Source organism: Cricetulus griseus, chromosome 4, assembly GCF_003668045.3.
Source record: "Cricetulus griseus strain 17A/GY chromosome 4, alternate assembly CriGri-PICRH-1.0, whole genome shotgun sequence".
NCBI classification, from domain to species: domain Eukaryota; kingdom Metazoa; phylum Chordata; class Mammalia; order Rodentia; family Cricetidae; genus Cricetulus; species Cricetulus griseus.
In genome coordinates this window covers 139,426,881-139,451,205 of record NC_048597.1, presented here as the reverse complement: position 1 = coordinate 139,451,205, position 24,325 = coordinate 139,426,881, and the positions used below count along the sequence as shown (strand labels likewise).

The following is a 24,325-nucleotide window of genomic DNA, read 5'->3' as shown; positions in this document are numbered from 1 at the left end:
GCCCCTAAAAAGTTATGAACAATATTTGTTATACAGTTTGCATCCTAGGAAGAAAGATTCACCCAAATATGAAGCCTAGAGAAAGAAGTAATAAGTGATTTTGGATCATGACAACAAACACTTCCAACTACTTCCACCATTCCTAGATCATCTAACATATTTTTCTGGGCATGAGCTCTAGCAGATCTTGAAGATTTCAGACCTAGGTAGTTTGAACATCGTCTACAAGCTGTGAATTCTTAAATCCCAATTCCACCCCTGCTCCTGCCTTCCTTCCTACCTTCCAACCTTCCTGCAGTGCTGATGAAAGACGTGCGTGAGATGTTCCTCCTCGGATTTTCCTTCAACTTCTACATGTTCCATGGTGGCACCAACTTTGGCTTCATAGGTGGAGCTCAGTCTTCACATGGTTATCAACCCGTCGTAACCAGCTATGGCAAGTACTCAGCCACAGAATTATCTCTAATCTAGGTTGCTCATTTGTTGAGTCTGGGAAATACTAGGTTAGGCCCCCAAAGGAACTCTATGGAACTCTTTATCTGTTTTGAGTTTGTGTGTGTTGGGGAGTGAAGCTTTAGTATTTGTTTATGACTACACTAGATATTGGGATCTTGGCTTTCTGGGACTTTGTGAGCTGCTAGATTAGTAGCTTAGCCCTGCTTATCTGTTGGATAGGCCCATGCTTTATCTGTTGCTTTGGTCTCCTAAGAGTACCAGAGTATCCATAAATATATCTTTTTTAGCCTCTATCTTAGTTAGGGTTTCTATTTCTGTGAAGAGACACCATGACCACAGAAACTCTTATAAAGGAAAACATTTAATTGAGGGTAGTTTGCCTCCTGCTAACACGGCCATACCCATGAACTCAGTAGATGTAATTCTCCCCCCCACTTCACCCCAGGTTGCTATATTATGGATCATTTTGCTCAGAGCGAAGGTTTTATTTGTTTGTTTTGTTTTTCTCTTCATAAGGAAAGAAGCTAAACTAAGGTTTTCTTGGGGGGAAATAATACATTTCTCTGTGTTCTTTAGACTACTGTGCACTGCTGACAGAGGCTGGCCAATACACACCCGAGTATCGGGTGTTTCAAGAGTTTTTTCATTCTATTACAGGTACCTAGTAGCAACTTCAGTCTGAATGGTGACTTAGATTTATTTCTCCAGTGGGATCTGCTCTGCAAGAAGCAGGGGTGGGGAATGTGTGAAGACCTTTTGGGGAGAAACCCAGTTTGATCCAGTTTATTATTGGCACTGGAAATCCATTAGATACAGGGTCTGTTCTCATGTACTCAGCATAGGACCATGTTGCTTGATCTTGGTGGTGGTCGTACTCATCTAAAACTTCTAAAAGCTAGAGGTCTCAGCTCCCCTTCTTCTGAGCTATTCAGTAAGTATGTTTGGGTTGAGGTGGGAAGAAAGGGCAGAACCTGAGAGCAAGCATGTTTGTAGCTGGGCTTTAGAAGATTCTATTGAGCAGTTAAGTTGAGATTTCTGGTCTACCAGCTGGAGTCAACATGCTCCTCTTTTCTAGGACAATAAGGGTCCTCCTTTGGATGTCTAATGATACATGAGGACCCTTACTCATTAGTACCTGCCTTACTGCGTGACTGGGTACATTCATTTGTAGAGGCTGTGGTACAGCAGGGTACCTTATGTCTTTGAATGGTGTTGGGGTAGGTCCTAGGATGGCCAGCCATGTGCTTTTCATTGCAGAAGCTTCCACATTCATTCAACCACAATTGGCACTGGGGACTGCCTATTCATCATTGACAGTCATATATTTCATGACCCTGTGGGAAGTCCTGCCCCTTCTGGACCGGGTGAGTGTTTCTTGGACATTGACACATGGTATCACTTTGTGAAAAAAGAGATAGGAGGTAAAGGGATAGCTCAAAGACTAAAGAGTAGGTGGCCAAGGAACCAAAGTAATCCTTGGAAGTGTTAGTGCCGTCTCAAGTTTTACAGTTCAGAATAGGAATCCTATTATAAGAACTCAGATTAGACATTTACATGTGAAGAAATTGTTTCATGATCCAGCTTTGAAATCCCACCCTCTTTCCTTCCCTTCCTCCTTTCATCCATCCCTTTCTGTCTGTCTGTATTCCTTTCTTCCTTCTTTTTTTCATTTAAATTCTTTAATTACTACTCATATTTACATACCCATCCCCCCATTCCCTCCCCCTTCCATCCTCCCAGATTCCCTACCAACCCCCCAACCCATCCCCCAACTCATCCTCAGGGATAGTGAGGCCCTCCACCAGGGACCTCCGAAGTCTGTCATATTGTTTGGGGGAGGGCCTAGGCCCTCCTTGCTGTATCTGGGCTTCAATAGTATCCCTCCATATGGAATGGACTCCCAAAGTCCATTTGTGCTCTAGGGTTAAAGACTGGCTCCACTGTTAGAGGTCCCATAGACTGTCCTGGCCTCCTAGCTGGCTCCCACATTCAGAGGGCTTGGTTTGGTCCAATGCTGTTTCCCTAGCTTTATGACTAGGATCTCCATGCTCTCACTAGGTCAGGTCAACTGTTTTCTGCAGTTTTCTGCAGCACCATCTTGGCTCCTTTGCTCATCCCTCCTTCCTCTCCACAACTGGATTCCAGGAGTATGGTTCAGTGCTTAGTTGTGGGTGCCTGTTTCTGCTTTGAACAGCTACTGGATGAAGGCTCTTCTTCCTTTATTGATTTAAGGATGTCTTTATTTAGATAAACACCAGCCAAACACAAGCAGGAGAGAGTGCCCTCAGGCAGCAGGCTAGAGAGCCCAGAAAAAGAGAGCGCTTCTGTCCTCTCCTTAAGAATTCCCCACGCATCATCATGAACCTCCCCTGACCAAGCCCTCATGGGCATAGCCAAACACACCTGTATCAGCTCCTAGGAGGCGGGGCTACAATGTCTCCCTACAATTCCCCTTTTAGTCTAAAAGAGGATTAAGACTTAATAGTGTAATTGGGCGCCAGATATTGATTTAAGGATGTCTTTATTTAGATAAACACCAGCCAAACACAAGCAGGAGAGAATGCCCTCAGGCAGCAGGCTAGAGAGCCCCCCCCCCCCGAAAAAAGAGAGCACTTCCACATCTGTCCTCTCCTTAAGAATTCCCCGCGTCATCATGAACCTCCCCTAACCACGCCCTCACGGGCATAGCCAAGCACGCCTGTAACAGCTCCTATGAGGCGGGGCTACAATATCTCCCTACATTCCTTCTTCTTCTTCTTCTTCTTCTTCTTCTTCTTCTTCTTCTTCTTCTTCTTCTTCTTCTTCTTCTTCTTCGATTCTTTTAATGTATGAGTGTTTTGCCTTCATGCACGTAAATGGACCACATGTGTATCTGTGGAGGCCAGAAGAGGGCATCAAATTCCCTGAAACTAGAGAAAGAAACTATTGTGAGAACTATATGGATACTGGGAACTGACTCCAAGTCCTTTGCAAGAGATCTCACCTACCCAGCCATCTCTCTAGCCCTATCCCCTACTTTCTTAAGGAGTTAGAATGGAACTACATTGACTAGACCTAGGGCAATGACTTTTAATCTTGTGTTTTCATAGAGGGATGCTTTCCCTAAACTTACTGTTAAGTTAAAGTATAAAACATAAACTAGGTTAGTCAGGGTGTTAGTTCTGGAGGGTTATGGGCCATGGGTGGAGGAGCTGAGCTTTAGTATCTACGCTATACAGATACAGACCATGTGCTGGGAAGTCATGGGATTCCATGGACACTCCAGTCAGGGTGGTATTGTGACTGAAAGGCTGAGTGGGATCAGATGACATGGCAGCAGGGTGATTTAGAGAGGCAGGGAAGCTGAGGCACGCTGGGAGCCACTTATAAAGACTGGGAGAGATTCATGTTTGGAGAACTGCTGTTAGGATTGCACAAGAAAGCTCTGAGTGGGGCAGTGTCCCAACAGAAGCTAGGCATCACAGAAGGGGCTGAATACAAATTTGTGACAGCATGTTGGGTTTACATGGTGGTGGGTACCAGACATGGTACCCTCTATCAACTAAGCCCCATATTTCCTATTTTTATTTCCTTATGTTTTTGAGACAGGGTCTTACTATGTAGGGTAGGCTGGCCTCATAGTCCTGGTTTTCCTTCAGCCTCCTAAGCACTTGGATTACATGGGTACACACTACCCTGCCAGCATTTTTCTTTTGTGTATCTCTGCTTGTGAGTTTCATTCGTAGGCAGTACTGTTGTGCCTTTTGCATCATATCCCCAGCACAGTGCAGATGGTTTCATTGCTGGTCAGTGGGTTTAGGTGCTGCTAGTCAACACATTTTCAGCTTTCTTCATCAGGTGCCTGCCCAATGGTTTTAGCAGCAATTGACCTTATTGCAGTGCAATTAACCATGCTGGGAATATTTACAGTATAGTACAGAAACTCAGTTGCAAAAAAAATTCCCAGGAAATCTCTTGTTTTAGGGAATTATAACTGTCACTGCTTTTATTGTGATTATGTTATTGTAGTGATGACTTCTTTTTTAAAAAGCCCTCTTCCCCCTTTATTAGATAGATATTGAATTTCTGTGGCATTTAAAAATAATCCTGTAAGGATAGAGAGATGGCTCAGTGGTTAAGAGCACTAATTATTCTTCCATAGGACCCAATGGACCACATTTGTGACTCCAGTTTCAGGGGATCCAGCACCCTCTTCTGGTTGCTGTGCAGACTGCATGTACATAGTGCACATGGAGGCAAAACATACATGTAAAATAATAAAATAGTCCTATAAAGGGTGGGCATGGAAGACATGTACAAGTGAAATAAAATAAGCCATGTTGATAAAGTAATCCAATATTTCATAAATTGCTTCATAAAAATGCTTTAATTCTATAATTCCTTTGTATGTATTAACTTGAGTTCTACAGAACAATTTCCTTCATCAGCCTTTTACCCTTAAGTTTAAGTTTGTACAGAAAATGTGGGGCGGGTTCAAGTATTTTCTTTAATAAGAAAAATAAATTCATGTGTCTTTCAAAGGTACAGTGGGTTGCTTTGCTGCTGTGGTTCTTTCTATGATTATAAATGTGTAAGACCTAGCTTGTTTGTATGCCATCAGTCTCTGTGATGCTCTCATTGGCCTGTTGTAGTCCCTCAGGACATCTTCTTGGCATTTGTGTCTTCTTGACAGGACACCCAGAGCTGTTAGCATTTTTGTTGTTTTGCTCTCCAGGAGGATCTAGGCCGTGTGCCTCCTCAGACATAGAATCATCTGTTTCTCTACGAGGTTACAAGGTTCTGGAGGGCTTTTGTTGATATATATATATATATATATATATATATATATATATATCATACACACATATATATATATATATATATATATATCATACATATATATGTACATGTGTGTCTGTATGTGTGTGTTTGCACATATGTGAGAATGCATGTGGAGGCCCAAAGTTGATGTCATGTGGTTTTCTTGATCATTTTGTACTTCTCTAATTTTTATTTTTTAAAATTTTTTATTAAATGTATTTATTATTCATTTTGTTTTTCAAGACACAGTTTTCTTTGTGTAGCTCTGGCTGTCCTGGAACTACCTCTGTAGACCAGGCTGACTTTAATTAATTAATTAATTAATTAATTAATTAATGTTTTGAGGCAGAGCCTCTTCACTGAACTTAGAACTCATCAGTTCTGGCTAGTCTTTCTAGTGACTTGCCCCAAGAATCCCCTGTTTCTGCTGCCCAACTTTTGGGATTACATGCATATGCCACAATGCCTGTGCTTTTCTTGATTTCAGGTGTTCAACTAAATTATAAGAATAACTTACTGGCTGGTATGTACAGTGAAATGTGTGATTGGTTGAGAGACCAAAAAATAGTTTATATGCTATGCATAAGCATGATTATCATTGTGTATTCTTTTCAGTACTCCTGTTTGCAAGGGTGTTGAGGTCATCCCCCTGGAGAAGTAGGCTATGAGTGGCAACTTCTGAAATTCTTGTCTCTAGCCTGACTTTTCAACATGGTTTTCACTTCTGTTTCTGTCTTAGCCAACCAAGTCTGCCAAGCCAATCTCCATGGAGCAGCTACCTGTGAACCAACGGAATGGCCAGTCCTTTGGGTACACACTTTATGAGACTACCATCTTCAGTGGAGGCCGCCTCTTTTCAAGGGGTCATATTCAAGACCGAGGGCAGGTAGGAAACAATATGTAGCACTTTTATCCCTGTTGCTCATTGTCTGTCCTTTTAGTGAAATCTTTTATACATGGACATGCTTAGGCATGTACTCCTGACTTTTGCAGGCACTGGTAGTGTTCTTAAATCCAGGAGGTGCTTCAGTAGTTCCTATACTTATCACCTATTAATCCCTAATATTTATATAGCACACGAGAAGTTGTCTCTTGTCATTTAAGTGTTAAAGCACCTAGCTGAGATGTGTTCCAAGTAGAAAATCCTCAGGAATCCTAAAAAGCCTTTCACAGCACGTGCAGCCAGGAAGTCACAGTGCAGATGCTGAAGAGCCTACTCCAAGAGCCGTTCCAAGTATTCTGAAAGATCCCTGCTCATCATCTTTTCTACACAACCTTTTCCCAAGGCTTCAGGTTGGGCATTCCTAGTCCACAGTCTGAAATGCTCAGTGAAAATGTGATGCACAAACAATTCCAGATGAGACTGGGAAGATGATTCAGAGAGTAAAATGTTTGCTGCACAAATAAGAGAACCTAAGCTCAGATTCCCAGCAACTATCCAGAAAGTCAGGCATGGTTCCACGGTCTATCATACCAGTGCAGGGGAGTGGAGACAGGAAGATCCTAGGAGCTCAATGGCCAGCCAGTCAACCTAGTTGAAACAGCTAGATCCAGTTTCAACGAAGAAAGCCTGCCTTAAAAAGTAAGGTAGGAGTGATTGATACCCAAAGTTAACTTCCTGCCTCCACAGGCACATGCATGGGCATGTGCACTCCGCAGTACATATGAACACACACACACACACACACACACACACACACACACACACACACACACACACACACACACACGCGAGAGAGAGAGAAGAGAGAGAGAGAGAGAGAGAGAGAGAGAAATTTCAGAGGGTTTCTTTACTTTTTAAAAATAGAATATTTTGTCAATTCTTTGAAAATTTCACATAGTGTATTTGATATTTACCCAGCTCCTCCCACTAACTCTTCCCAGATCCACACCTTGCTCCTCCCAATTTTGTGTCTTTGTTTTTCTCTATCTTCTCCTCTTCTTCTCCCCCTTCTCCTTGTCTGTGTCTTCCTCATCCTCATCCTCCTCATCACCTCCCTCTTCCTCATTCTTTTAAAAAACCCACAGAGTCTAATTTGTGATGCCCGTGAGTATGGGAGAGTCCACTGGGAGTGTGGTTGATCCACTAGGGTCACACCCTTTAAAGAAAAGTGACTTTCCCTTTCCCAGAAGCTAGCAACTGTCAATAGCTCCGCAATTACCATTGGGGTTACTGAGCTTCTCCCATCCCCACATTAGAATACTGACTGGCTTGGTCTCCTTTAGGTATTATGTAGGCAGCCACAACTGTTTTGAGTTCACGAGTGCAGCAGTTCTGGCATGTCCAGAAGACAGCGTTTTGGTCTGGTCCCCGCTCCCCTGCCAGTCTGGCCCTTATAATCTTATCATCCCCTCTTGCAAGATGATCCCTGAGCTTTTGGGATGGGGAGTGATAGAGGTCCCATTTGTGGCTGTGCCCTCCACAAATACTTGTTCTCTGCACTTTGGTTAGTGAGTTTCTGCTTAACCACTGCCCACTGCATGAAGAAACTTCTTTGATGAGGACTGAAAGCTACTCTCCTCTATAAGTAATCAACCATGGAATTAGATACTGTGTCCATTTAGCAGAATAATAATTTACCTCTGGGACCTGTGTGTTCCTCACCCATAGGCTATTCATCAAATTGACAGTACCAGGTATATTTTCTACTGTGGAGCTGGATATAATCCAATCAGAAAGCAATTGTTTACCACCATAATATTCATGCCATTATTGCACCCATGGGCATACATTGTCACACTGGTCATTATTGTATCTGACAGTGTTCACAGATGGGTAAGTCTGTTGATGACTCTTTATCCCCAGCAGCCTACATAACAACTTCTGGTACTAGAAGATCTATCTGTCTGTCTGTCTGTCTGCCTGCCTGCCTGTCTGTCTGTCTATATCTTTATCTCTATATCTATATCTCTGTATAATTGTATAGAGTTAAGTTCTAAAGTCTGTGGAAATCCAAACTCTGTAAACCTCCCAAATCTGAAATGCTTCTGCTTCAAGTATTTCAGATAAACAAATACTCAACCTGCACTTCTGGTTTTTGTTTTTGTTTTTGTTTTTTTTCCACATCGAGTCTAAAACAATGTAGCCCTCATTGGCCTCAAACTCACAGAGATCCATCTGCCTCTGCCTCCTGAGTGTGGGGATTAGATTTGACCATATACTGCTGTTAGATTCTATACCTCTATACCATCAGATTTGACTTTATACTTCTATCTTTGTGTTTTTGTGACTACAGTCCTCTTCCTCTCTCCCTCCACTTCCTTCCTTCCTTCCTTCCTTCCTTCCTCCCTTCCTTCCTTCCTTCTTTCTCTCTTCTTTTTCCTTCCTTCCTCCCTTCCTTCCTTTTTTTTTTTTTGCTTCAGAGACATCTTTCTTACAGTTTCATAGACATTTATCTGTACTTAATATATGTTCCATTGGCTTTTCAAACTTCCTCCCCAGGGGACATGCATTGCTTTCCTAAGTCAGCCTTGTATTAGTTTGTGAACTCACGGCTTCCAACATATAATCTCTGCTCAGAAGTTTCTTTTATCCTGTATTTGTTCCTTATTGTCGCCTGGCCCCTCTGTGGTACAGCAGTACTTGGCCATTATTTTCACATGTAGGCCACTGCTGTCTCGGCTGGTGTTTTGCTTCTTCTTTTGAAAATACACAGCTGGTCTTCCTGTCTCAGACCATTCCATCACTTTCTACCTTCCTCTCCTACTTGCCATTCCTCACAGTGCCACAAGTCTTCTGCTGAAAATGAACATTCTGTCATGTACTTCTTTGCTTGCTGCCTGCCTCCGTGTCTGCAAAGCAGCCCAGCTGTGGCCTGTTCTTCCTTTCTCAAGTCTTCCACAGAAGTCTGCTCACAGTACCATGACTGCTGTTGGAGTGTATTGTGATCGTTTCTTTGTGCTCTTCATACTACGCAGCCTGTTTTCCAGGAAGACACTTAGATAGCTGGCTTTCAGTAGATGACCATAAAATATATAACTTCTGTAATTAGTCTCTGGTAACCCTATGTTGGGAATGCTTTTGTTTTCTGATGCTTAAGAGTTTTTATTGTTACAGTTTCCTAGCCAAATTGCATTTGAAAATTGTGATTTAGATTAATTAATCTAGGAAGCAAATTATGTTTATGTCGTCTTGCCGGACTAGGGTACTGAGTGGTTTAATCTAGTGTTTGATCAATCTAGTAGTTCCATTAGTTTGTTTTTATGCTATTGTCATAAACACTATGACCCAAAACAACTTTAGGGAGGAAAGTTTGACTTGCAGGTTACAGTCCATCATGGTGGGAAGCCATGACAGGAATCTCAAGGCAAGAACCTGGAGGCAAGAATTGTCTTGCTGCCTATAGCTCACTCAGCCTGCTTTCTTATACAACCCAGGACCACTGGCTCTAGGTGGCATCACCCACAGTGGCTTGAGCTCTCTCATACCAATCATTAATTAGTAAGATTGCCCATAGGCTTGCTTATAGGCCAATCTGTCTGAGACATTTTCTCATTTGATGCTCCCTCTTCTCAGGTGACAGTAGTTTGTCAAGTTGACAAAAAGACTACCAGCAGAGTAAGTGATAGGGAAAAATGGATTTGCATGCAGATCATCTCTGAAATCAGTCAGAATGTGGCAATAGGTTCTCCAAACTCAAATTGGGAGTATCTAGAAGAATTGAGCCCCTCGAAGAGTTACCTTACCCCGAGGGGTAACAAACAGAACAGTTGCTGTCCCTTGTTCAGTTCCTTTTCCTCCCCTTTGCTAGCATTTCCTTGATAATGCTTATCCATTCTTACCTTCCTTCCCCTCTAGTTTCCCTTTTAAAATCTCCCCCTCCTTGCCCTACAGTTGATCTAGAATTCAGTTTTCACTGAGAGCTCTAACCCAGGTTGCACTTCACACATCTTCTCACTATTACCTGTTCTTAGTGAACTTGTAAGTCTATGCAGTTCTGGGAGACATGGAGTTCATTCTGCTTCTTGCCTTGTTTTTTTTTTTTTCCTTAGGAGGCCCTAACAGTGATCTCTTCTTTCTTTGCCAGGTGTTTTTGGACAACAACTACATAGGAGTCCTGGATCATTACCACAATGAGCTACTTATTGTGAAAAATGTATAATACACAGTTCATGGATAAGACATTCCAGTTGCTAGGCCTGGGTCTGAGAATTAGTGAGGCCTTATTACAGATAATTTACACTCCTCTGCCTATGGTCTGCTCCATTCGAGGAATCCAGCGATCACAGGGAGGGTTACCTACATCTTGGAGGTACTGGTGAATGTTCTTTGAGTGAACACCACACTCCCTGCTTGAATATTCACTGTTCAGAGCATGCTGGCTTGGTCACCGGTCCAAGAGAGTCCTTGTTTAAATGTTTAGGTGACTCTTTCTGGGAAGAGAGAGGAAAAGAAGCAGTATAGGGCTTGCCTGTCCCGTAGCTGGAGACCCACAGGTTCTGAGGCCTGTGGTTTGTCAGCTACCTGCTCATCTCCTGTCCCAGCTCCAGGGAGGCTTAGATGGTCTAAGGGCAATGCCAAGTGAGGCTTACTCTGGTTTCTTTTGAATAGGCTTCCAAGAAAACCCAGAGCCTGAGCATACTGGTGGAGAACCAAGGCCGCCTCACTTATGGGAAGGATATCAACAAGGAGAGAAAAGGTGGGTGCTACAAGAAGATGGCTGGGGTGATGTAGCATCAGATGCCACTGCTCTTCCCCAAGTCAAGGGCAGCTGGGAATAGGTTTGTGTTTGGAAAAGAGCATACTTTTTTTTTTTTTTGCTTATAAGCCGCCTCTGTACAGAAACTGTGGTACTTTTGTGTTCTGTAGTTGCTCAAGCCAGAGCCATCACACTGCCACTCACGTTGGTGGCAGTTTTGAAAGTGGTGCCAGCAGGAGAAAGCTATGGTGATGTCGTTGTCTAGGGTTCCTCTCTAGGGATATCACGTCTTCATTTCCAGGAACCCAGGACTTAGGTTTGTCCTTCTGCTTGGGTCCAGTACTCCTGAGCAAAGCCATGCCACACTTTTTTTTTTTTAAAAACCATAAGTGCTTTGACAAACCTGAGTATTCAGGCTAGCCAGAAGCCCTGTGCTAGTCAGATCTGTAGCAGCTGCTGTGATTTTATACTGTTAATGTAGACTGTGAGGCCCTATCTAGGAGTATACACTTCAGAGGATAATATCTGTGTAGGAATTGGGCTTAGGTAGCTTACTGGTAGAATACTTGCATAGCATGCCTGAGACCTATTGAGCCTTGGTGGTTTAATCCTTAGCACCACCAAGAGGGAGGGGGAAATCTATGGAGTTTATAGAAACCTTCCAGCCAGATGAGGCCAAGACAGCACCTTCTTGTGGGGAGAGCCCTGACTGCAGCCTGTGTATATCCCTGTCCTTCTCTCCTTCTTCACATCCCCTTCCATTCCTGTTCTACAGGTTTAACTGGAGACATCTATCTGAAAAAGACTCCACTAAGAAAATTTACAATCCACAGCCTGGAAATGAAAAATACACTCATACAAACGTAGGTGCCTCAACTTCAGCTGATCAAAGGTGGCAAATGTGGAGTTATAGCTCAGGGGTAGAGCATTTTGCCCAGCTCATATGAGGCCCTGAGTTCAGTCACTGAACTGCAGATAAACAAAATAAGATAAAGTACTGTATAAAGTGGTGAACACGAAGAGCTGGATGTCTGCTCACAGGTCTCCAGATGAAGCTTTTGGTCTTCAGGTAGAAAAAAACAAAAACAAAAACAAAAAAACAAAAAAACAAAAAAACAAGACCCAGAGTACCAAATGAAATGATGCCAAGTTTCATAGCTGTCTCGGAGCAGAGAAGTAACTGTCCCCTTGTTCATTGGTTAATCCCTATTGTAGCATGCATACCAAGAACATAGCTGGTACCACAGTGGGAGTAGGGTGCCAGGGTTCATAGTAGAGGTCACAGGTGGTACATTAGAAAAAAAGTATACCTTCTCTTGATTCCCTCTTAGGAAACTCCCTAAGTTTCCTGAGTCCTGGAAATCAGTGGCAGGCCAAGTTGAGGGCCCTGCCTTTTTCCTCAGTCACTTGAGAGTTGGAGATCCTCCCCAGGACACCTACGTAAAAGTTAAGGTTTGTGTGGTTTCTCTCTTGCTCTTGTGCCCCAGGCCCCGGCCCCAAAGAACCTTCAGGAAAGCTACCCAGTATGTGAACCTTGTCCTGTAGCAAGGAACCAAGCTCCTGCAAGTCACACCTATTTCATAGGTGGCTCCCTTTGGGGGCCATTAGCATAGGGCAACAGAAGTGAATAGACGCCACAGAGGCATGAGCAGCATGTGCCAGTGAGACTGGCTGGTGTAAGCACTGTCGCAGGGGTTTAGTGAGTGTGACCCATTAGTCCTCACACATAACCTGTACCATTGGCACGGCCTTACCGTCCAAGGCATGCCATCCAGGGCACATCGGCTACGATTTCTGCTATTCTACAGTTTGAGCTATGTTTTAAAAGCCTAATGTGTTTTGATGATAATTGGGTTGTAAGTGAACATACATTCTGCTGGCTTGGGCCAGACCTGAGAAAACGAGATAGAAATTAGGCCTGATGCTAAGCCACCTCCAAGGCAGGGAGGGCACTGGCACAGACACGAGAGCAACCTCCCACATTTGTCTCTCATTGTCCGTCCATCCTATCTATGCTAAGGTTTGGTGTGCCACTGGGATAGGGGTCTGTTTGTTTTCTGTCTTTACATCTAGAAGCTAGAATCTGAAACTTCCCTATCTCTTTCAGGACTGGGGAAAGGGTGTCATATTCATCAATGGACAAATCCTAGGACGATATTGGAGTATCGGTCCCCAGAAAGCCCTCTATATCCCTAGCTCCTGGCTTCATCCTGGTATTAACGAGGTGAATTCTCTCAGTGTCCCCTGCTTCCTAGTTCACTTTCTTTGAACTTCATTTTGCTTCAGAAGAAGTACTTGAATCTTCTGGCTGATTAACTTGCTTCTTTGTACAGATCGTGATGTTTGAGGAGTTGAATGGTGGCCAAAAGATCCAATTCACTAGCGAGCCTGACCTAGGTATGACATTCCAAAGGGTCATTTCAGCATCTGGGACCATCTTTAGCCCTTGTACAATAGATGGACTTTCTCTTATGCTTATAACAGCCCCATTCATCCTACCCATTTTAAGATGACTTAACTAGCTCCCTCCTCCAACCGCCTCATCCTGACTCTTTCAGCCTCCCTTTCTGACATTCCCAGCATGTTTACAGGATTCAAGTCTCATTGTGAGTCAATCCTAATTGGCCTTTTCCACTTCCATCCTAAAATTAACCTTCTTCCTATGGTTCTTTCTCAGGCCATAGGTACCCTTTCTCCTAGGTACCCTTTCTAGTGCCCCTTAACCAGTTTTCATAAGTAAGGAATGCATGGAACAATTACTTACGTTGCACCCAAGTTGCAGAGTGTCTGTATTTGTCCCTTCTAGGCAGTTGTTTTTTGGGAACCCAGCCTCCCTTGAACCTTTTGTGGCAGCAAAAGACAAATACCATTTGTCCTCTGACACCCAGCGATAGCAATCAAGCTGAGACTTTGCATATGCTATACAAATGCTCTGTCACCGTGGCACACCCCATCCCTAGACAGCCTTATGTAGAATCACTTGCGTCACTTTGTGGGCCTAGGGGGCAAGTCTTCTTGTCCCCTTAGGTCAAAGTTTTACCCTCTTTGGGATGGGCATGTGGCTCACAGTAGGCTAATTAGATTTTCTTTTTCAGGTCATTGAGTCTCAAATAGTGTGGTATAAGATAGAAGAGAGACAGCTGAATCATATCCACAGTGGTGCTGGGAGTAACCCATCAGTCCTGGCACATAGGTGGGTCTCCGCATCTACCTTGGCTTCTCTTTCTACTCTGTGCCAGACTTGGGTTCTATTGTCCACCTTCTCCACATCAAACCTATCTTTTAACTTGTTAGCGCATCTGTTTCTGATGTTATCACAACATTGGCTTTCTCTGTACATGTCCTTTGCCATGTTTCCTCTATAAAAAGCTCTTTGACCCAGCCAATAAAATTTTGGGAAAAACCAAAGCAAGAAGATGTTCAGAATACTCAACATTGCAAGTGTAAATCTGAGAATATTTCCAAGAAATCAAATAAAATAGAAACTGCAGGTAACGACAGTTATCATATATGGTTTCTGGGTTTAGAATAAAAAAAAAAACAGCAGTGATGTTTCCTTTTATTTCCCAGTGGTCATGCCATACTACTCATTTTCCATTTGCAGATAAAAATCCTTGCTTCTTGGACGATGTGTCAGTCAACGGGGACTTCCCATCTCACCTTTGGCATCTGATCTAAGGTCCCTGTTGATTACCTGATCTATACTTGGTCCTTCTAGGATGTTTTCCAACTCTTCTGAGCCGAATCAAAGGGCACAGAGAATTTCCCAAGTTCCTGGGGTAAATCAACTTGGCAGCCCAGTTCAGGCTGTCAGAGGGAAGACCCATTTTTTTTTTAACTACTACAAATTCTAGTGTAGTGTGAACAGACCCTGAGTTATGTTACAGACTGGGGGAAACTTGGAAGATGGTCCCCTCAGAAAAGAATTGGCATGACACCAAGGAATATGGAGGAGGATATAGAGAAATACCAGTTAGATCTCAGAGGCTCTATGGACCATAGCTGAGTTAGGCTGATTTCACAGGGAAAAGCAGGTTGTGTTAGCCCAGGATTTAGCATCATATAGTAGCTCATGCCTATAATACCAGGCTAATCAAGACTACATAGTAAGACTCTGTGCCTGAATTTCTTTTCTTGCTGCTCTGACAAATGCAACTTCATGAAGAAAAAAAGGGTTTATTTTGGCATTTGTTATGGTAGAAATGTCAAAGTGTCAGGAATTTGAAGCTGCTGCCACAATGCATCCAAAGTCAAGAATTAGAAAGCAGTGAGTGCAAGCTAGTGCTCAGACTCATTTCTCCAAGTACGAAGTTCAGGGGCACTTGCCCAGAGAACACTGTGGTCCACAGTTCAGATGGGTCTGCCCACAACAATTAGCATTAACATCAAGATAATCTTCCTGAGGCATTCATCTCAAAGTGATTGTAGATTCTCTGAAGTTGATAGCTAACACTATTGTATCCTGTTTCAAAAAACCACATTCTTTACTTGGCCCATCTGACAGACTGCAGGACTAGGAATCTACATCTGACTTCTTGTCCAGAACTTTTCTTAGCTTTCTCAGGACCTATGTTTGGATATTTAAGCCTCCATGTTGGATGCCATATGTAATGAGTCTTTTTTTGTCCTGTCAGCCAGCTCCCAAATAAGGCATGGAGACTTCTTATTAATTATAAAAGCTTGGCCTATAGCTTAGGCTTGTTCCTAATTAGCTCTTGTAACTTTAATTAACCCATTTCTGTTAATCTGCATTCTATCACTGTGATGTTACCTCTCTTCCATCTTGCACTCCATTTCCTCTCCATGTCCCCTGGCTTCTCCTGTGTGCCTAGATTCCTCTTCCTCTTCCTTTCTCTTCTTGGAAATCCCACCTCTATCTCCTGTGTAGCATTTGGCTGTTCATATTTTTATTACACCAATCACAGAAAACACATCTTCACAAAGTATACAAACACACCACAACAGAGTCAGTGCTCCTATCACCCCCCCTTTTTGTTTTTACAAATTCAAATAACTAAGAGATGTAGAGGAGTGGCTCTGAGGCTAACCATACCTGGAGTCATTCTTAAATTCAGTTGTGTATGTCCTGTGGTGTGGCAACCTAAGAATACTGACCAAGGCCTGGAAAGATGGCTACATGGCTAAGAGCAGCTATTACTCATGAAGAGGACCTGAGTTGAGTTCCCAGCACCCACATGGTAGTTCACTGCCATTCATAACTCCAGTTCCAGGGGATCTGACATTCTCTTCTGTCATCCTCAGGCACCAGGCATGCAGGTGGTACATGTACATACATGCAAGCAAAATATTCATAGAACACAATAAATAAATCTAAAGAGGTTTAAAAAGAACACTGCTCATATTACTTTCTTAGAACTCATATTTCTAAAGATATCAACAGAAAACAGTTACAAAGTTTTGTAAGGAAAATTAAAAGCACAATTAACAAGGAAAAATAGCTGCTTATTAATAGGTCAATTTCCATGCATATGACTCTAAATTCTTTAGAAAAGGATCAAAACTGTGGATGGCAAAAGATTTAAAGAGTTGTGATTAGGATATTGTAGAAAGCTGAGCAATGGCCTCATCTAGTTGCTTCCCCTAGTATACAAGATTTCAGAATAATAATAATTATGATTGACAGCATTGTATCTGTATGATCAAGCTGTCTTAAGTTTTTTCTCAGAAATACATTTTAAGTTTTGTTTCAATGTAAAAAAGAATGCCCTATTTAATTTTGTCTTTTAAGTACAAACAAAAATATTTCTAAATAAAGTAGAAAATACTGTTATATAAAGGTGCTTCTTAGGTTACCAGTGTTATCTTTTTCATTAGATATTTCTTGCGATTAAGCCATGTCTAGTGACCTTTGCTTAAAGCTGAAAGTCACAATACAGTTAGGGTCATTAGCAATTCTGTTTTGGAGGATACCAGCTGTGCATTCTAAAAGTCTTTCTACTTGAAGAATGTAAATATATTCAACTAAAAAGAGCCTGAAACAATTAACATTACAGCTATATATAAAAAAGCTATATATGAATGTCATTGCTGGGATGAAACACCATGACCAAAATCAAGTTGGGGAGGAAAGGGTTTGTTTGCTTTACACTTCCATATTGTTGTTCATCATCAAAGGCAGTCAGAACAGGAATTCCAACAGGACAGGAACCCAGAGGCTGGAGCTGATGCAGAGGCCATGGAGGAGTGCTGCTTATTGGCTTGTTCAGCCTTCTTTCTTATGGAACTCAGGACCACCAGCCCAGGGATGGAACCACTTACAACCACTAATTAAGAAAATACCTTATAGCCGGATCTTATGAAGTCATCTTCTCAATTGAGGTTCCCTCCTTTAAGATAACTCTAGTCTGTGTGTCAAGTTGATAAAAGACTAGCCAGCACTCAGGAGGCAGAGGCAGGCAGATCTCTGTGAGTTTGAGGCCAGCCTGGTCTCCAGAGCGAGTGTCAGGATAGACTCCAAAGCTACACAGAGAAACCCTGTCTTGGAAAAAAAAAAAAAAGACTAGCCAGCACTGTATGTGTGTCCATATGTATATAGATATAAATGTATATATGCACACACTTAAAAACATACAAACATATGTGTGTATAAACTTCAAAAACATATCAAAACATCAGACCTTTTATAAATTTAGGGAACACTTCTGGTGATCCGAAACAGACTTTAAAAATAACAAAATGCATATATTATGATAGCTTGATATAGACAAGGTTTTACATAGGATGATTGCCTAAATAGCAAGTTTAAAAGGTATGAATTTGGGATTGATGAGGGGAAACAACAGGAGCCTCCCCAGTGCCATTGAGACAAAGATTCACATACTGGCCTGGGGCTCTCCACCCTGGGCTGGGAGGAGATAGCACGGGTGGTTGGGCTCTAATATTGTGAGCAAACACAGGGTGGGGGTATGGATGAATAATCAAGGCAGAATGGTTTGTGTCTTGTGGATAGAAGCAGATCCAAAGAGGTGAAGGTGGCGAGGAGTGGGCTGATGCAGGTAACCTGTTTGCCACGAGGGGTCATAGTGAAGTCCAAGCCTGGGCTGCTGCCAAGGGCCATGTCTATGACCTTGCTGCAGCCATGGTTTGTGCTGATGTGTGTGGCTACTGTTAGCACCAAAGGCCAAGAGGATAGGACTGCACAGAGTTGACCCGCCCCTCACTGGCTGCAACATTAGGGAGAATTGGCCCTGCCCCTCACAGGGGAGCTCAGGAGAGCAGGTCCTGCACCTCACCTGAGCACCACAGCATAGCTGATCCTGTTGGATGGTGTGTGAGCCAACTGGCCCTGAGGGTGAGGGTGCGAGATTTGAAGAACTGGTTCTGCCCCTTTCGTCTGCCATGCTGTGGCATGGGTGAAGGAAAGATGACCTCCTTTCTTTGCCTCTTGCCACCGATGGCAGGTGGGAGAACTGACCCAGACCCTCATCGGCTGTCGAACTAGGCCCTGTTCCTCACCTAGGCAGCATAGCGGAGCTGACCCTGTTGACAGCTGCACAGGTGAGCTGGTCCGGCCCCACCTCTCAACTGCCATATGGCAGTGTGCGGGGGAGATGATTCCACACCACCTTGCTCCTCACAACCTGAAGCTCTCAGGAGAGCAGCCCCTGGGTCATAAGCATGGAAGAGATGGCCCTGCCCTTCAATGACTGCAGCACATGAGAGAGCAGGCCCAGCACACCTCGTCTGAGCAAGACAGTAGAGCTGATGCTATTGGCAGGGGTGAGGGTGGGATAGCTGGCCTAGATGGCCTTTCTTCTCCCTTGCCCCTAGCCACCTATGCAAGCAAGAGAACTGATTCTACCCCCTAACAACTTCAGCGCTCAAGAGAGTGGATCCTTTCCCTCACCTGGGCAGCACAGTAGAGCTGACCTTGTCATTGGGGATACCAGTGAGCTGGCTCCCAGTGTGAGAGATCTGGTCCTGCCCCTCATCTGCCATATGGTGGAGATGGGGTGGGGGAAGGGATGCCACCCTGCCTGTGGTGGGTGTAGGGAGAAACCCTGATTAAGAGGTACTGCTGACCACACCTGCTTGGGCCTGGTCAGAGTTATGTAACAAGGGTTTAAGAAGGAGGAAGGCACATACTTGGCTCTCTTTCACCTGGCTGAGCTGACTAGGAAGCATTTTGTGGGTCTGTCCTGCTCAGGTACAAACCTAGTCACAGGCTTCTTTGCCTGAGTACTTTCCCCCATTAAACTGCTGTTTATCAACCTATCTCTCTGACTCCACTTTGTAACCATCTGTAGGTGGGTGGGAGAGCTCGCTCTGCCCCTCACCAGCTGCAGCACTCAGAAGAGTGGCCCCTGAACCTCACCTGGGCAACACAGTAGAGCTGGCACTGGTGGTGTGGGTGTAGGTGAGCTGGCCCTGAGGGTTCCAGAGAAGAACTGGTCCCTCCTGGTTGGAACACATGGCTGGCTAGTTAGATGTCACAGTCTGCCACAGCCTTGCAGCTTCTCTCAATAGTTAGGCAACATGGAGCTCTCTCTCTCCAGCAAAGCCTCCTGCTCTGTACCTGTCCTTATGTGGACAATGTCCCTGGGGGGCCTGGAGGACTGACCTTATTTAAAAGCTATCTTTAAACCAGATTCATCTGTAGTTTGATCCTTGGCATAGATCTTTGCAAGAAGACTTGTGCTAGGAGCTCTGCTTTAGGACCCTACTGCCACATACTAAGCCCTGTAATAGGAGCATGCCACTTAATGCAAATTAGGGTTTGTCCCCAGGCTCCCCAATCCTATATATTCCTTATCCTCTGGAATAAATTTGAGCTGATTCACTGAGGACTGTCTCCCTGAGGCCTCCCTCCAGGCCTGCTCATGGCTTGCATACAAAGCTTTCTGTTGTTCCTTCTGCCTCTTTCCCTTCTTGACCTAATGGCCAACAGGAGGAGAGGGAAAGAGGACCACCATAGATGGCGCTTTCAAAGAGGGACTTCTTAATGGTCAGGAGTTTTGGTAAGTACCTCCTCCCTGAGGACAGTGGCTTATTTTAGCCTGTGAGCACCTGAAGTCTTTTAGTCAGGGCTACTCTCTCATATGGATGGAAGGCCTTCTTCCTGATTCAACAGCCCAATTGGGCGTTGACAAAGACCTTTATTTTCTCTCTTGTACAAAACCTGGTAACGCAGCAGCGGTCAGTTAAAGCCACTAGGGCGGCACCAGACTCTCAAATCTGCAGTCAGGCTGGTGATTGCTATTCAATCCCCCAAGCAGTCAAACTGCCTGACTTTGGAAAGTCACTGATGCACTTCCTCTCTTTTCTGTAATGGGAAATTCTGTTTCTCACCAGCAACTCTTTCCTATCATCCTCACCCTTTCATAAGGAATTGCTTAAAGACATAATGTTTCCACCACTGCGCGCCACAGCCAGTCCCTGCCACACACCACACAAGCACGCCCTGGAAGTGCATGCAGACTGTCTTGGTTGCTCCAGCAAGTGCAGGGACAGAGCCAGCCTCCAGGACCGAGTGGCTCCTGCTGGCTCCACGAGGGGCGGCGGCGAGGAGGTGGGGGTGCGGCGGTTTTTGGCTCCCTGCGCTGCTGTTCTGTCCCCCCACCCCCACCCCCGCTTCCGCGTCTCCCAGCTTTCAGCCTTGGGCGAGCCCCCATGGGTCACTAAGAGCTCACCCCGTGCGAGCAGGGGTGGGGTGGGGGTGGGGGGCTCTGCGCCATCCCAGAGGATTCTACCTGGTCAGCCACAGGTCGTTCTGCTGTTTCTGTTCCTCCCCATTCATCCTCTGGTCATTCCCTTCATCGCATCAGTCGCTTTGGCTCAGGATGGAAGGGGCATGTGGGCGAGGCCAGGGGTGGGGTTGGTGGGAGACTCTCCTTTGCTATTCTATTATTATTCTAAGACTTTAAAAGATCAGAGTTTTAACACTAACGAATGGAGTTCTGACAAGCTATTGATCTAGCTCTGAAAACACTAATTGCTGTTTAGTTACAAGCTCAAGACATTAAGCTTCCTGTATTTGGCCTCTAAATATAGATTTAAAAGTGTTTCTCATGATACTAAAGACATCTCTGTCTAATCTATATCTGACTCTTGGGACAAAGGAAAAATGTTTATGTTTTTAAACACAAAGTCATAGCCTTTACTATGACCCCGCGATGTAAACCTGTTCCAGCTGTTGTACAGACAACAATTAGCTGCCTTTTCTACAATGTAAATTTCAGTATAATAGTTATGTAAATACGTCTAAAACTATTATTTCCTTTGGTACACTAAAAATCATATAAACTTCAAGAAATCAAAGTCAAAAGCCTTGGGTCCACATGTCAACAGGTCAAACAAAAAGGGTTCCGAATGTAATATTTTTCTTAAGCTCCTAAACTTTAACTTCTGCCCAGCCCATACTTTAACAGATTTCCAAATGACTGACAATCACCATCCAGGAAACACCTACAAACTACAAAGCTACTGAGCTCTGAACTTACTAAAAGCTAATATAAAAAAGTCCAGCCAATATAAATGCTTCCTGTCCCTTCACCTGGAGCGGCTAATCAAATGCTTCTGATAAACAAGCCTTTGTCTAAGCCTTTTAGCCTACCTGGGTTCCGATAACCTATGCCTCAGTTCAGCTGCAAACAGCTATGGAAGGCAGGGATGATACCATACCACTTGCTACATAGGCTAAGTCAAAAGAAAGCTCCCTGACATAAGGGGCAAAGTAGCTACCTATAGTGCCAATTGGCATACAAAAGTTGGCGCAAATCTATCAAAAAGTAGATTCATTAATTAACATAGTTCTTAAAAGATAGCACCTACCCAGAAAACAAGTAGCTTTCTGGAATTCTGGGAATTGTAGTTCTTTTTTTTTAATTATTTTGATTGAATTACATGACAATCCCAGTTCCCTTCTCCCTCCCCTCCTCCCCTACTACCCCCCAACTAAAACCCTACCTATCGCATATCCTTTCTTCTAATCTACACCTGACTCAACCTTTCTGCTCCCTCATGACCTTTGCATCCTTCCTCTTCTTCCCTTCTCATTCTCCCTCCCCCCTCTTTCCATGCTCTCAATTTGTTCAGGGGATCTTGACCCTTTCCCCTTCTCCAGGGGACAAAGTTTGACTCTTTTAGGGTCCTCCTTGTTTACTAGTTTCTCGGGCAGTGTGGATTGTAGGCTGGTAATAATTTACTCTATGTCTAAAATCCACATATGAGTGAGTACATATCATATTTGTCTTTTTGTGATTGGGTAGCCTCACTCAGAATGGTTTCTTCCAGTTCCATCCATTTTTCCTGCAAATTTCAAGATTCCATTGTTTTTTCTGCTGAGTAGCACTCCATTGTGTAAAGGTACCACATTTTCTCTATCCATTCTTTGGTTGAGGGGCATCTAGGCTGCTTCCAGTTTCTGGCTATTACAAATAGTGCTGCTCTGAACATCGTTGAACAGATGTCTTTGTTGTAGCAATGTGCTTCTTTTGGGTATATGCCTAGGAATGGAATTGCTGGATCTTGTGGTAGACTGATTCCCATTTTCTTGAGGAGTCGCCAGACTGATTGCCAAAGTGGCTGTGCAAGTTGACACTCCCACCAGCAGTGAGGAAGTGTTCCCCTTTCTCTACATCCTCTCTATCATAAACTGTCATTGGTGTTTTTGATTTTGGCCATTCTGACAGGAGTAAGATGGTATCTCAGAGTTGTTTTGATATACATTTCCCTGATGGCTAAGGATGTTGAATACTTTCTTATATGTCTTTCAGCCATTTTAGATTCCTTTATTGAGAATTGCCTATTTAGTTCTGTATCCCACTTTTTAATTGGATTGTTTGGTGTTTTGGAGACTAGTTTCTTGAGTTCTTTGTATATTTTGGAGATCAGCCCTCTGTCAGAGGTGGGGTTGGTGAATATCTTTTCCCAGTCTGTGGGCTGCTGTTTTGTCTTGCTGACTATGTTCTTTGCCTTACAGAAGCTTCTCAGTTTCAGGAGGTTCCGTTTATTAATTGTTGATCTCAGTGTCTGTGCTACTGGTGTTATGTTCAGGAAGCAGTCTCCTGTACCAATTAATTCAAGGGTATTTCCCACTATCTTCTAGTAGGTTCAGTGTGGCTGGATTTATGTTTCGGTCTTTTATCCAGTCTGTTTATATGGTGGATTACATTGTGTAGGGCGAAAGGCTTGGGTCTATCTGTAGTCTTCTACATGTTTGCATCCAGTTATGCCAGCACCATTTGTTGAAGATGTTCTCTTTGTTCCAGCATATATATTTGGATTGTTTGTCAAAAATCAGGTGTTCATAGTGTGTGGGTTAATTTCAGGGTTTTCAACTCTATTCCATTGGTCTACCTGTCTATTTTTGTGCCAATACCAAGCTGTTTTCAGGACTATAGCTCTGTAATAGAGCTTAAAGTTAGGGATGGTGATGCCTCCAGAATTTCCTCTATTGTACAGGGTTGTTTTGGCTATCCTGGCTCTTTTGTTTCTCCATATAAAGTTGAGAATTGTTCTTTCAAGGTCAGTGAAGACTTGTGTTGGGATTTTGATGGGGATTATATTGAATCTGTAGATTGCTTTTGGCAAGATTGCCATTTTTACTATGTTGATCCTACCTATCCAAGAGCATGGGAGATCTTTCCATTTTCTGGTATCTTCTTTTATTTCTTTCTTTAGATACTCAAAATTCTTATGTACAGGTCTTTCCCTTTTTTGGTTAGTGTTACTCCAAGGTATTTTATGTTGTTTGTGGCAATTATAAAGGGTGATGTTTCTTTGATTTCTTCCTCCACCAATGTGTCATCCGTATATAGTAGGGCTACAGATTTTTTTTGAGTTTATCTTGTATCCTGCCACTTTGCTGAAGGTGTTTATCAGCTGTAGGAGTTCCCTGGTAGAGTTTTTCGGGTCGCTTATGTAGACTATCATATCATCTGCAAATAGTGAGAGTTTGACTTCTTCCTTCCCGATTTGTATTCCCTTGATCTCCTTTTGTTGTCTTATTGCTCTAGCTAGAACTTCAAGGACAATATTGAAGAGCCTTGTCTTGTTCCTGATTTTAGAGGAATTGCATTGAGCTTCTCTCCAGCTGTCAGCTTGCTGTATATTGCTTTTATTATGTTGAGGTATGTTCTTGTTATCCCTGATTTTCTCCAGGATCTTTATCATGAAGGGGTGTTGGATTTTGTCAAAGGCTTTTTTGGCATCTAGTGAGATGGTCATGTGATTTTTTCCTCAGTCTGTTTATATGGTGGATTACATTGATGGATTTTCATATGTTGAACCATCCTTGCATCCCCGGGATGAAGCCTACTTGATCGGGATGGATGATTTCTCTGATGTGTTCTTGGAATTGATTTGCCAATATTTTATTGAGAATTTTTGCATCAATGTTCATGAGGGATACTGGTCTGTAGTTCTCTTTCTTAGTTGTGTCTTTGTGTGGCTTGGATATCAAGGTTATT

At 43.4% G+C, this 24,325-nt stretch overlaps 1 protein-coding gene across 3 annotated transcripts in view; it reads left to right on the top strand.

Annotated features, from left to right (window-relative positions):
* Nucleotides 1-14,390, top strand: part of LOC100757754 (beta-galactosidase-1-like protein 2) — a 40,572-nt gene extending 26,182 nt beyond the window's left edge. For 2 of the 3 annotated variants that reach the window (XM_027411710.2, XM_035443554.1), the window contains 11 exons: nt 299-436; nt 1,033-1,113; nt 1,714-1,820; nt 5,996-6,142; nt 10,284-10,352; nt 10,808-10,895; nt 11,671-11,758; nt 12,227-12,347; nt 13,003-13,119; nt 13,229-13,292; nt 13,991-14,390. In XM_027411710.2, the coding sequence (XP_027267511.1) occupies nt 299-436; nt 1,033-1,113; nt 1,714-1,820; nt 5,996-6,142; nt 10,284-10,352; nt 10,808-10,895; nt 11,671-11,758; nt 12,227-12,347; nt 13,003-13,119; nt 13,229-13,292; nt 13,991-13,998 (1,028 nt within the window). In that variant the 3' untranslated portion in view covers nt 13,999-14,390. Of the gene's footprint in view, nt 1-298; nt 437-1,032; nt 1,114-1,713; nt 1,821-5,995; nt 6,143-10,283; nt 10,353-10,807; nt 10,896-11,670; nt 11,759-12,226; nt 12,348-13,002; nt 13,120-13,228; nt 13,295-13,990 lie in introns of those variants that run through there. The other variant, XR_003484654.2, reaches the window with a different exon arrangement.
* The last annotated feature ends 9,935 nt before the right edge of the window (nt 14,391-24,325 follow it).